This window comes from Manacus vitellinus, unplaced genomic scaffold (genome assembly GCF_001715985.3).
Source record: "Manacus vitellinus isolate BGI_N305 unplaced genomic scaffold, ASM171598v3 scaffold_7_pilon, whole genome shotgun sequence".
NCBI classification, from domain to species: domain Eukaryota; kingdom Metazoa; phylum Chordata; class Aves; order Passeriformes; family Pipridae; genus Manacus; species Manacus vitellinus.
This window is the reverse complement of record NW_021940813.1, coordinates 406,625-420,976: the sequence shown is the minus strand read 5'-3', so window position 1 is coordinate 420,976 and position 14,352 is coordinate 406,625. Positions and strand designations below refer to the sequence as shown.

The window sequence follows — 14,352 nt, the reverse complement described above, 5'->3', positions numbered from 1 at the left end:
GGCAAACTGTCAGAAACAATCCAGTCGAGTGGAGAACTTGTCCCCATGGGTGGAAAAGTCCAGCACAGCTGTGGAGCAACATCAGTGCAGCAAAATGTTTAAGATGTGCTGCGTGTTCTACAGTGGCTTGAAATACTACAGCACACCAGGAAATCCAGTGCCAGGTGGTTGTTCTCCTGTAGGGATTTCTAATCCAGGCAAGGGTTTGCTCCACAGAGCCTTTTCTAGAGCCCAGGTTTATCTCCCTGCAGAGTAATTCACAGGGATATGTATTTTCTTGCCTGTGACTCAGGAATCTTTTCCCATTCCTGCATTTTCAAGTACCCTGATCTCTTCCACTTCTGCAGACTCGTGGAATAAGGACTCTTTCTTGCTCAAATTGCAGTTAATTGCATTTAAATCTGAGATGAAAAGAGAAGAATCACGAGAGAGAGCTGAATGAATCTTCTTGAATGGAAATGCACTTATAACACAATGTTATGTGATGTGTGAGGCAAATGATGCACCCCACTAATATAACATTTTGTCCTTCATGTGCTGGTGGTGATGGGGATGACTTGGGACTGTTAAGACTACAGGTTTTGTTCAGCATTTCCTAATTAGGAAACACAGTAGAGTTCAGCACTACTTATCTCTTCAGCAGTTTCTGGCAGAAACTCTGTTTTTTTCAGGCAGTGCTGCAGAGGTTGCTCTGCTTATTCCTGTGGTGGGCAGATTGTGCATTTTCCTTTAGCAGGGACTACCCAGTGTGCAAAATCGTGTCTGTGTTGGAACACTGCACCACCAAAGCTTTGACCTCATTCTTCCTGCGTTTTCTTTCAACACTAATGCATTTAGCAATGCTTCTGTGTGATTTCTTACAGTAAAACCTTGTGCTTTGAATGCTGATGGCTGTCAGCACGTGTTTCAGATTCTCAGGCTTGGATTTACTGGATGGGCTCGCTGATGGTGTCAGGGTAGAAGCTGTGCAGGCTCAGCCAAGCTCCAGATTTCCATCCTTATCTTTCTTTCAGAGCAATAATTTTCTTGCCAAGGAGAACATACCTTTCCCCTCAAGTGGCTCAGCGTGGAAGGGGAGTGGGATAAACTGGGCATCATCCAAATCTTCCCCTCTGTTTTCCTTTGCCTTTCTCTCATAGTTTTGGGACAGAGCTTCCTGTGGTACATGTTCAACCCTGCTTTGGATTTACAGAAGCTTTTAACAGAGACAACTGTCAGCTGTGATAACAAAGATTCCTTCCAGGCTGAAGATGCAGGAACCCACTGAACTTGCCATCATTACTAGTGAGAGCTCCTGAAAGCTTCCTGAGGACATGAGAAGCATGATTGATCAGAGCCTCATCTAGCCTGGCCTTGAACACTTCCAAGGATGGGGCAGCCACAGCTTCTCTGGGCAACCTGTGCCAGGGCCTCACCACTCTCATAGCCAAAAATTTCTTCTTAATATGTAATCTATGCCTACTCTCTGTCAGTTGGAAGCCATTCCCCCTTGTCCTGTCACTCCAGGCCCTTGCAAATAGTCTCTCTCCATCTTGCTTTCAGGATTCTTCAGGTCCTGGAAGGCCATAATTAGGTCACCCCAAAGCTTCTCTTCTCCAGGCTGAACAATCCCAGCTCTCCCAGCCTTTCCTCCCAGCAGAGCTGCTCCAGCCCTCTGATCATCTTGATGCCTCCTCTGGACTCTCCCCAACAGCTCCATGTCCTTACTGTGCTGGGTATCCCAGGGCTGGAGCAGCTCTGCAGGTGGGGTCTCACCTGAGGGGGCAGAGGGGCAGAATCCCCCCCTCACCTGCTGCCCTCCCTGCTTTGAATGCAGCATCTGCCTTTTCATTCAATCCATTATTGGACACGCAAATAACAGTAAACTTTTAAACCACAAACAGATTATTCCTTTTTAGCTGATTAAGGGCTCCCATCACTTCCATCCATTGCATTTGTCTGCGCATTCAGGTCTCTGCAGTGCACTGCCCCAAAACCCCCCACTTCTCCCCCTTCCAGAGAGGCAACTCATCTGTGAGTTCTACTTCTTTCTATGGTTTCACCTGAGGACCTTTTCTCTTAATTGTGGAATCCTGCTTTGATTTAATGGAAGTTTCTGTCCTGGGAGAATGATAATGGAACTCTGCGTGCTTTTTTTTTTTCTGTAGTGATTATTATTTGTAGGCAAAACCAACTGCATACTTAATTATCCTCATTAGTGGCTCTGATTTTGAAACTGATTCAAATGAATATCTCTTTGGAATAAAAGGTTGAGCGCTGGCACTTTGAATCAGAGTAGCAATTTGAAGAAGCATGATTCATTTTTTGTTCCTTTTGGTGGACACCTCATAATTTTATACTGTTTAGCCCTGAAATGCTGGCTGCCATTCCACAGCACACTACATGGGAACCAGTTCTACGTTGAGAGATTACACACTGTGGAAAAAAATTTCCCTTTCTGAATGATACCATTTATGCAATCATAAAAATTAAAACAGTACAGAAACTAACCAGCACACCCCAGGTTTGCTCATTTTGATTTCTTTTCCCCCATTGTGTTTTTTTTTTTTTTTTGGTTTTTTTTTTTTTACTGCAGTAGCAACTGGAACAATTTACAAGACTGCTCTGACACCAAAAAGGCAAAACACCCAAGAAATGCTTCTTACTTGGAAATTTTGTTTGGACATATGTTAAGCCAAGTCTCTGGGATGACCACTCAAAGCAGGCACCTGCTTGGGTGAATTTAGTGAATAATTCAGTTTCTTTGAGCAGGGCCAGGAGCTGGACTTGCTGATCCTTGTGGGTCCCTTCCAGCTCAGCATATCCTGTGATACCACGATTTGCAAACATTACATTTTGCAAGTTATCAATATCCTGATTTCCTCAGATCATTTCTTAATACGAGAAAGACATAAATAACTGATAGAGATCCTTTGTCTCTTTATCCCACCTGTATTGCCAACCCTCTCTTGTTCCCCTATACTCTTCCCTTAGGAGATGAGAGGAGAAGCAGGTCCAGGAGCAGAGGGAAGGCCTCCCCTCCTCTCCTTATTCCCTGATGCCATTTTCCCTGTCCCCTCATTCTTGGGGCACCTTCTGCCACTACCCCTGGATGTCAAGTCTGGGAAGAATTCCTGGCAGGGAGTAATAGGGATTTTAATGATAAATTAACTTTATCATTTGGCTTCATCAAGGTCTCTTATAGCCACCAGAGAGAGGAAGCGAGGAATGTTTTGGCCAAATTCAGAGATTTTGGGTTTCAGAGTGACCTCTGAGGTGCAGTGGGTCAAGGACAATGAGCATCTCACCCATGCAACCTCACATTTTCTAATTAAACAATTGGTGATAAAGATTCTTCATGCTTTTGCTCATTCACTCTTTAGGAGGCCTCTGTAAGAAGTATCAGAGAAATTAATTTTACTGAGCAGTGGATGCTCCAGCATTTGCTGATGGAAGATATATTTTTCTGGGGGAAACAACAAAAAAAAGGGTCTTCTGCCCATAGTTCTCATGAACACCTGTGATCTGACCAGTGCTGAGCTATCTTCATTTTTGTAGGAGTTAATAACTGCAGAAAAAATTTGGGCTGCTCCCCTGTTTTTCTGAGCAGTTTAAAAGACAGTAACATTGATCAATGAGATCAAAGTCACCGATGGCAAACAAATGTTTTTTCCTTGACTCTTTTATTTTTTTAAATCTGTTGTGGGTGGTGGTGCTTAAGTGGTGCTTTTGTATATATTTTCTAGTGTGTTAGTTTAATACCCTCATCTATTTGCTAGTTATATTTATATCAGATAATTTTCTGCAGTTGGTCTAATTTTGTTTCCCATATTAAAGGTATTTTTATTTTAGCATTCTCTCCTCAATTTTCTTCAATGTTATTTTCACTTTTCTTCATTCTATTAATTTCTTTTAGTAAGTCTTGCTTTGGAGTCTGGTCAGACCATCTTTCTCCAGTGCTGTTTTCCTGCTCTTGAAGTTCCTTATTCCTTGTGTGAGCTGTGTTTTACCCTCTCTCCCCCCAAACAGTGAGGAATATTCAATTTTTGTTGATTTAGAGGGGCAAATGAAACTCCTGTCTGGAGTCAGAATCAAAGCCGAAGTTGTAAAAGGACCTTCCTTTTACCTTTACTCTAATAAAATTTACAATATTTATCAACCTTCTATGTTAGTCATTAGATTAAACCCCTAGAGGGAGACACGATCACAGATGGATTATTGTAATGCCTCATCACTCTGATCTTTCCACGGGAGCTGAAGCAATTTCTCTAGGTCACTTTGCATAGCCTGTTACAGGATAATTGAGTAGTGATAACAACATTCTTGTTTGTAAGTGTCTAATCAGGTTTGGATTCTTTTAAAGTAAGGGCCTTTTTTTTTTTGGTTCAGATGTACTGGAGGAAAAAAAGAAATGGCCAATCAAACCCCCCCCCCTTTTTTTTTTTTCCTTTTTAAATCTCAGTCCTGGTAATACAATATAGAATCTTGAAAAAAATAATTAAAAATCATCCTAAACAGTGGCATAACTCACTAGCATTGTACCCAGCTACTCACCCAGACTCTTTCTTGAGCAGTGTTCTGCATCAAGTAATCTGCATATTTGTGATTGCATTTGTAATGCTTCTACTCCTGATTTGAAAGGCACAGCAATGCACTCTGAAATATTTCATTTATCACTTCTCTCTGTGTGTGTTTATGCAAAAAAAGATTATCCTGTGTTGTTTGGGTGCCGACAGGGTAATTAACCTGTAGCACAATCCTGTTAATTCAGTTTCCTTAAATATAACTTATTGTTTATGTGTCTTTAGTATTTCTTACAAATTTTTTTTGTTTTGTTTTGGAGGTTTTTTTGAGTGCTTTTTAGATGAATTCCATTAAATTGTCTTAGAAGATATCTGTCTTTACAGCAAGAAATCAATATTTTATTTTCCCCTGCTAATGAGGATTTCAATGTTTTTCACTGACCATATGGAAAATGAGTCTTAATTTTTCTGCTTTTTAAATTTCTCAATTGTTCTGCTGTATTTGGGCTTTTCATTTTATTTAGGTCTCCACCTAATAGACATATGTCTTTAATGGCTATGATTAAGATGATGTCTCCTTGTCTGCTTCCTACTCTGATTTCAGGCCAGTGACAAAGGAGGTGTCTTGCTGCTTTCAGATCTCTCCTGAGATGTGGGATCCCGAGGAGTTCTTTTAAAAATCCCTTCTTGAGGTGTCCTTCTGACTTCCACCTGTCTTGTTACCTCTTCCTCCCATTTTGGCAGATAATTTCCTTTATGCCTCCCTTCCCCACGCTGTTTTGGGAGCAAAAGGGAACATCTTTGTCTTGTTTTTTTGCAGTGATTCTGCTGTTGCTTTTTACGTGCTGCCTCCCCCACTAAACCACAACAAAAATGAACACACAAAAAAAGCCTTTATTTCAAATTTTCTGAAACCTGGAGATGTACTTAAGAATTTCTGATGTGAGGACTGGCAAAAGATGGATGCTTTTAGACTCATGCCTGTGCCAGACAGACTTTTGATATTTTATTGTTTTTCTTAAGCTTTCATTAGAGCTCAATGCATCGATAAGAATGTCTTGGTTCTTAGTCCCTTAAATACTTCAGGGACTGTGCCTCATCCAGCTCTGCCCCTGCTTTATGTGGCTGAGGAGGTGCCTGGAACAAATCTTCCCGACTGTCAGAACTGTCTTTTGCTGGAATGTGTTGTCCCATCATGGTACAAAGCATTCCCAGGCGTCTGCCATTCCAGTTGCAGACTGCAAGTGTCAGCACTGGGAAAAACTTTCAGAAAAAGGGGTGTTCCTGGATCACTGGTTTCTGACAGAGGCAAAGCTTAGACTTTGTACTGTAGTTGTCTTATTTTCTTTTTTTTTTTCTCTGTTTTTATTATACTCATTCTGTTTGCTTCTGTGACTCTTGTGTTTGGGTAGCTGCATCTAACAGCGAAAAAATATTAAATTTGAAGATGACACCTTATGTAATCTGTTAAACCTGAAGAAAATACTTGATTACTGCCCAGTTCCAGAGAAAAGGAGATGAAACTTTGATGTCCAAGGCTGTGGCAAACCTGATGTTCCACTGTAAGGCAGTCAAGGCTGTTGCTATAAACCTGCTGTAGTGCAGGAGAGCAGTCGACTGCTTAATTACATAATTTATCTTTCCTACTTTGATTTTTATTTTATCTAAATAATCTCAGTGGTCTCTTTGCTTCAGACTTTCACTTTGATTCATATGTTTTATTTTATCTATATAAATATTTCATGCTGGATTTGATTAATCAAAGGGATGAGAACTAATTTTCCCCCTTACTTTTGAAATTGTTATTCATTTAGGACCAAACTTTCCACTTGCAAAAGCATTACAGGACTAGTATTTAGCCCTTGAAAAGGGCAGGGAAGGTGAATTAAATACAAGTTTCAATTAATTGTTCACAGATATTTTATTAATATTTTTGAGTATGCTGAGTTGTGTGTTGCTTTCAAGAACTGAAGAGAAAAACGGGGCTTTAAATGGACAGTTGCAGGATACAGGAAGAGGTCTTTGGAAGAACCTGAGGCCCAAAAAGATAGCTTCAAAATCACAAAGGTGTTATTTAAACTTACTAAAAGATGAAAGAGAACATGATGAAAGGGAAGTGTGCAACACCAAGTTTCTCCATTGCATTCTGGGAATACAAAATATAAAATTTTCTTATATTACATGCAAACTCCAGGGAAGTTTTCACTTTTGGTGTCATTAGGATAAAGGTTCTTGCAGGTAAAACAGTCTGAGGGGGACATAGAGAAGGGTGGAGGAAGGGAAATGAAGGACAGGTGGTTTCATGGTTTGCTTTCTTTCATCTCTTTGTTGGTGCTGATCCCTCTGGGTCAATAAATCCTACACAGAGCAAGCCCAAGCCTGACCCAGTTTGGTAGTTTACATGTTGGACCTTCTCTCTCACATCTTGGTGATGTTCCTTTCTGCCCATTAAGAAGGAGAATTGTGAAACACCAGTTTCAGCCTGTTTTGTCTTGTGGAATATACAGTGAAGCCCTGACAAACCACACCCTTATAGGCAGGAATGGCATTTTCGAGGCACAACATGGCAGTGCTGTCCCTGAAAAGCAGGAGAAACTTCCTTGGCTATTACACTTTGTCAGTTCATCCTTAGTGCTCCAAGCAGTTGAGTCTAAGGAATGCTGATTGAACTTGCAAAACATTTATCCACCCCCTTCTCCCTCCTTTGCTTCCTCCTCCCCTTCCTCCCCTCCTGTTCCTGTATGAGGAGGATAATGGTACCTGCTGAACCTGAGAATCAAGAAGTGCCTCTTGTCCCGTGTCTCTTGATCTCATAAACTGTTGATGTGCTCCTTTAACCACACACTTGAGGGCACAGATCTTTGTCTTCTCGCCCCAAAATTTGTGCAGATTGTTTGTCACCCTCTCATTTCGGTTGGGGCATCCACTGAGCACTGCTGAGGTGCTTCCTCCTGTTTCCCTCAAGAATTATTGATTTAGTAATAAATAAACCTTATTCAGGAGGCACCTTTGCCTGTTCTTCTCTTGCACCACCAACCAACGTCATCTGATGTCATCTCTGTCCAGGCCAAGTGCAGTCACTCGACTGTGAACTGTTTCAGTTCTGCCTCCTCTTTTATGATTACCTTTCATTTATTTGTTTGTTAACTTGGTTCTCTGGGTATTTCTCTTTTCTTCACGTATTTCTTTTTGCTGTTTTATATCAATAACTTCCATCAACTTCCTCTGCAGCTCTTCTTTGCGACTATTGGTCTGAGCTTGCTGTAAAATACCTTGTTTAGCTGGATCATATTTTACCATTAAGTAACATATAATTATATATCATCTTTAAATTGTCTCAGTTCCAGTTAGGTTTTGATAAATCACTTCTTGTGTTATTCAGTTAATCACTTTCTTCCTATGGAATGTTGCAGAGAAATATCTTTTTAATAAAGGCTTCTGAAATCCCACTTCTGTTGTTGAATGCATCCAAGTATCTTACACAGTGTTTTCCACCATAAAATGCATCTGGATTGTCAGCTCCATGTTTATGTGTGTGCATTACAGCACTACAATTATTTTCCAGGGATCTTGGTGTGTTTGTGGCTGCCATTAAGATGAATGTGCAGCAGCTGCTGTTTTAAAAAGAAGCACTATTATATAGGCTGATGGATGGAAAGTTTGTCAAAAGTAGTGAAAGCTTCTACAGGGGATGCAAAGCAGCTGGAAAAATTCATTGTTATGTGCTGCTGGTACGAGTCTCTAGTTCAGCTGTGCTGCATTTGATTAGAAAGTTAGATTCTATGGAAGTGTCAAACAGAGTTCCTGATATTCTCTAATTTTATGGCATTTCTAATGTGGTATTCACCTCTTTGTTCTTGGCCAGGGAACCTACTGGTTTTGCTTGAATATGTGTTAAGAAGCAGTACAGCATAATAAAAGTTGGCAAATGTGAGCTGTGTTTATTACTTCTACACGACTGTCTTGTTGGCCAATGGAAATTAAAGTGCCCTGTTGATTGTTTCATTTGTATTTGTGGAGAATGGCTTGAACAGCAGATGAACAATGCCAAATTCTTTCTTTTTTTTTTTAGTTCTCTATTATGTTACAAACAATACTGTTCTCTGCTTCAAAGTACAACTATAATTAGAAATGTGATTATGTAAAAGTGGCACCATCTTATTCAGTCCTGCTTCTTCCTGGGCTTAGCCCTATTGTGACTATTTTTGTTTTCCAGGTACCCAGGTTTCTCCTGGGGTTGACCAACTAGGTAGAATTTGGTTTTTTGCAAGGGACTTTATTCTGTAGTAGCACCTGTTTTATCTATATGCAGGGGCTCAGCTCCAGTGCTTGAAATTCCTCCTTTCTGAGTCTCCAAGTACCTTTCATCCTTCTCTGTGGTGCTCATTTATCTGTCTGTCTCCTGCGTGCCAGACATCTTTACTTATTGGGGAGTGGCTCTCTTACTTTTCTATTTCTGGGGATTCCCAGAGCCAGTTTTTCTCTCTTTTGAGCCTCTCCTGATGGTCAATATCAAGAAGACATTTAGAGGACAACATCTTCCCCCCTTATATATTCTCAAGATATCAAAAGAGAGAAGGATAAAACAGCTTATTTTGTGCTCCAGGTTACCATAAGAGACAGAGGTAGACAAGGCACTTCATGACTTAGGATTGGGATTGCAAGTTCTTTATGCAAGATAAATAACAAGTGCTTTCTGCAGGATAAGAGAATCCACTTTGTGTCAATGAAGGCTAAACTCAAATACGTCCCACTGATGCTCACTGGGGTTTGTTGCTCTATGGTCACCTTTTCAGAAACTTATTCCTTACCAGATTTGATTTAGAAAATCATGTCAGAATCTAATGCTTTTGAGATATAGTGAAATATCCAAGTTTCTGTGTTTGTGTCAAGATAAACTGTCATGTTTTCACTATTAGGAAATGTGAAGCAGGGTGGTGGTATTTGAATGTATCCTCCCATTTACTGGAAAACAAAAATTTTGTTATGCTGATATGCTCTCAGACAGAGAAGGTTAGGAAGGTACTTTGGATGAAATATTGGGAAACCTTCAAGCCACCTGGAACTTTCAAGCCCTCTGGGTAACAACAGAATAACCCATGGCAGGAGTGTTCAGAGGAATGAGGGCTCATCTTATGTTCTGACCAGTACAGACTTTTTTCAGTGTAATAGAATCCACAGTTTCAGGCTGGGAGGGGAACTGCAGTCACATGGGTGGCAGAACCAAGATTATCATGCTTTGTACCCAGGTTTATAGGTCTTTGTTAGAAAGATCTGACCAAGTGGTATAATCTATTATTAACCTGCATCTCTATGAAGTATAGATATGTATTATAACTGAAGAATTATGGGGATTTTTTCTACCATTTGCTCAGTTCTTTTTATTACTTGATGTGTCGTTTTTGCCATGGTAAGACTGTAGAAATAAATTTAGAGATGCTAACAGAAAATGCCTGTGTTCCAGGCAGAAATTTAGTTGCTAGAAATGTCATAAAAGTAGATTACTAGATTTTTGCTGGGCTCACAAAGAGCGCTGCACCAGCGAATGCAAAAGCGAACGGGCCTGCATCAGTTTACACTGAAAGGAGTTTCTCATTTTACCTACACTTAGTGTGTTTAATCTGGTGATGTTTCCTTTGAAAACAAGGAACATTCTATTAGAGCTCACCTTAGGATCCAGATGCTTTGATTACCTTCCCCGGGCATCCCATTTGATTTCGGCATCGAATTATTTCGCGCGCGGCTGAAAAAAATTCCTTCGATTTTCAACGTTTCTTCTCTCTCGCTTTTTTTGTCTTGCAGTTTTCAGTGAAGAGCTACACGCCAGTCTATACTTTGTCAATGCATCTCTGCAAGAGGTAGTGTTTGCCAGCACCACAGGGACACTGGTCCCCTGTCCAGCTGCAGGGATCCCCCCTGTGACGCTCAGATGGTACCTAGCGACGGGCGAGGAGATCTACGATGTCCCAGGGATCCGCCACGTCCACCCCAATGGCACTCTCCAAATTTTCCCCTTCCCTCCTTCAAGCTTTAATAACTTAATCCATGATAACACTTACTATTGCACAGCTGAAAATCCTTCAGGGAAAATCAGGAGTCAGGATGTTCACATTAAGGCTGGTAAGTACTGTCTTTTATTTGGGTTCGAAGAGGCTTGAGGAGGGGGGAAATTTCGGTGTTTCAAAGGGCAGCAGCAGCTGTAAATCGAGGGAGAATGGACAGAAATGTAACCTCTGAACTCTTAACAATATTCAGTAAAATACTGGATTCTTTCCTCCTTAGTTTGAATTATTTTGGGGGATAAAAAGTTAGTTTTCCAATGATCTTAATCAGTTGAGCACAGGTATAAGGAAAAACGAACTGATAATGAAATCAGACCATGCTCACACATTTAAAGAGCTATGAAGGAAAAAGATGAGTCTTTGGATATTTTGTACAGGGGCTGGAGGAAAAGAGGGATATTTGCCCAATCACATCCCTTCTCATTTCCTTGTAGTCACTTGTGCTCTATTTTGAGAGGAAAAACTTGTGTCCTGTTCAATGGTTCTGCAACTGCTGTGGGTCCACAGGCAGTGCTTCCTCTTTAAGCTGAAAGATGCAAATGAGCGCAATGGTTTTGCATCTGTTTTCTCTACTGGCTGGGTCAGCAAGTGGAGAATTAGAGTGGGATCAAAATTAGGCCTTTTGTTACAACACATAAACACATGATTGCGTTGTTTTTGAAGATTTTTGTCTACCCACTTCAGTTAATTAAAATATTCAAACAAACAAACAAAAAGTAGTCTGGGAGCTGACCCTTGGCAAATGCAAATCCTTGGAACCTCTTTGTTGTTGGTGGAGCTAAACTTGGCTTTTCCCACAAGAGAATTACTTTTCCTTTGGAGATATGTCTTCACAGGAATTTCACAGGGAGAACCGTGGACACTTAGCAAGTAGATTTGCCCGTGACTTTCTTTTTAAATAGGAAAATGTATTCTCTTCTTCTTAACAATAAATTAACATTCAGAGATCTGTAGCTGGTAGACAATGGGGAGGCAAGAATAAAAACCAGGTTTCCATGAAATTCATGTCTCATTAAAATTTTAGTCTAGAAAAGTGGGTTTTCTTGCACAAGAAGCAAGTTATCATGTTACATATATGGGGAGTTTCCATGATGGTCCGTGTTCCTTATGAAAATGTTCAGTTGTCCACAAAGAAAAGCTTGAAAATCAAAGATTCATAAGAACACATTGTAACCAACTTAATGGTTGAAACTCACTTCTGGTTTTTGTGCTTTTTGTTTCACTTTCATGGATTTGTGGACAAGTTGTCTGTAAGAATTATATTTAGAGACAGCATAATATACTTTTTTCATGTGTGGATTTGTTTGAGTATCTCAATTTTGAACATCTTTCAGGCATAATTTTATTTCCCCCAGTAATAGTTTCTATATTTTCTATTTCTTAGATAAACTAAAAGTGATGTAAAGGAGGTTAAAAATTGCAGTGACTTGCTTGGTGTTCCTTTAGGTGTAAAGCAGATGAGAGGGGTGACAGGATGTAGCTCTGTTTGTTGCTCAGCAGTGACCCATCAATCCATGGAACCCCAAAAGAAATCTTCTCCCTCTGTTTGAGCAATAAGCTTTTCAAATAGAAAAAGGACCTCAAAACAGGGCTTTGCAGTAGCAGCTGTAGCTGCTTGACTCATAAGTTAACAATTTTTTTATTGTGGCCAACTCAGAAATGTCCCTTTACCTCTTTTCTTTCCCTTTTTTAACCTTTTACCGCTCATTTCTCCATTTGACTCAATTTCTCAGTTAATCTGAGGTTTGGATAACAAGTTAAACAAGTCCCTTTCCTTCATGTGAACTGGTACTGTGTGTCAGAGCTCTCATTGTGCCTGATGGCAGACAATAGTTATTAGCAAGCATCTTTTCCAAAGGCCTGTGTAATCCCTCATTCATAGCAAAACACAATTTTGAGAGCCTTCTGTGCATAGCAGTAAGTGTATTTTGTGCTCAGGTGATAACCCCTGTGCTGCTAAAATGTGAAATTATGAATTTCATTTGTTAATGTGGTACTTTCATGTGAAATCTGAACACTATTTCAGATTGGCCCTAATTAGCATGATTTTGGAGGGGCCTTTTCTAATCCCTTCTCTATCTCCTCCTGCTTCCAGTGCCCCTCCAACAGCAATGGGGTTTCCTAAAAATGCAGAAGCCTTGTGGAGCTTGTGTTCCTAGCAAAAAGACTAGCACAGCTCTGCCCATTCTCACAGTTGGCTGGAGAAAGTCTGAGCCTCATTTACCTGTTTCCCCAAGGATATGGGAAGCAGATACAAGAGTTCCAGCTCACAAATCACTGTAATTGTGTTTTTTCATGTAATTTTGCATGTAGTGCAACACATATCCCCAACCCCTTCAAAAACATAATCCTCCTACCAATGAACCCAAACCCAACCCTCTTCCAGGCCTGTCCCACATGGGATTAAAGGTGAATATCTCCTTTTTGTCTTCAAGCTTCCCTGTGCAGTCATGGCAGGGAAGAGTATATTTTTTTAGCCAAGAAATTCTCATATAAATTAATGACCTGGGGACCTGGGATTTAAAAAAAAAAAGAAAAAAAATTGAAAGAAGTAAAAATCAGCAATTTATTCATGGGAACTCTCAAAACTACAATCTGGAAATAGCTGAGGGACCTCGAAAATCACAATAATGTAAATTCTTTTAAGCAAGGATGTGAATAAACCTCTTTCCAGTTTTTGTGCCCCACATGGTTTCTGTATTCGGGCAGATTTTCAAAATGGCCAACTGGTCTGAAAGGTACAAATACCTTTAACAGTGTGTTAGGACATTGCTGCTAAACAGGCCTGTTCTGTAAATGATGACTGAAGCAGGAGCCTTAGACAAAAGTCAGCCTCATTAAGATGATCTATGTGCCATTCCCTCGGTGTAGAACAAGATTAGGGGGCTGCTTCATCACAGGGCAGCCACTGTTGTAAAGTCACTGTATTGAAGTGCTTCAAATACGAGTTCAACACTTACAGCAGGGTTAAGAATCTTAACCTTTGATTAAAAATAAATTACTTTTTAAAAACTAGTAGTACCTTTCTTATAATAGAAAACGGAATTTATTTCTTTTTAAAAAAGATATTTAATTTTTAATTGAATTTATTTTTATTACATTTATTTTTTTAGTTAGGGCTTCTAACAGTTATATTGTTATAGCAATGTTTGGGGTGGAGAACTTCATTCTTCCTTCTTGCAGTGGTAGCACTGGACCTGAAAACTTGATGCTGTTTCCATTTGTGAAGACTACAGTTGCATCTCAGTAGTCTGCCTTTTTTTTCATGAAATACATTGTAAATGGGGCTGACTCTTAAAAATTCCAGTGCTCCTGCTGTATAGAAATGCTTTTATAAACTCTGAAAAGGATTTACTGCCTTTACCTGTCCTGTTTTTCCCATTTATTTATATGTTGTAGTGGACAACATCTGTTTCTTCCCTGCTCTACCACCTTCTCCATCAACTGTTGCTCACAGAAATTTTCATCCCTCACTCTTCATGGAATTATTTCTGAGCCAGGATTTTCCTCCTTTCCATTCTCCTACACAATGCAGCTCCATATCATCCCAGCAATATTAGGATTTCTCCAGTTGTGCTTTTATCCTCTTTGTCCATCCAGTTGTGCTTTTTTTCTCTCTGTTCATTAAATTATTTCTTTCAGATGCAAGACAAATAAGTCTGGACCTAAGTGGTTTTTTTGAATCGTGCTGGTTTTTAATGTAACATGTTTTTACTTGCTGCAATCATGGTTTTGTTTCTGTTCTCTTACCATTTTCTGATTTCTTTCAGGGCTGGTCAATCCAGTGT

The 14,352-nt window shown here is 39.9% G+C and overlaps 1 protein-coding gene across 1 annotated transcript in view; it reads left to right on the top strand.

Moving 5' to 3' along the window:
- Positions 1 to 14,352, top strand: part of DSCAM (DS cell adhesion molecule) — a 440,753-nt gene that overhangs the window by 52,967 nt on the left and 373,434 nt on the right. Inside the window, exon 2 of the mRNA XM_029964757.1 lies at positions 10,305 to 10,622. Within this exon, the coding sequence (XP_029820617.1) occupies positions 10,305 to 10,622 (318 nt within the window). The remainder of the gene's footprint in view (positions 1 to 10,304; positions 10,623 to 14,352) is intronic.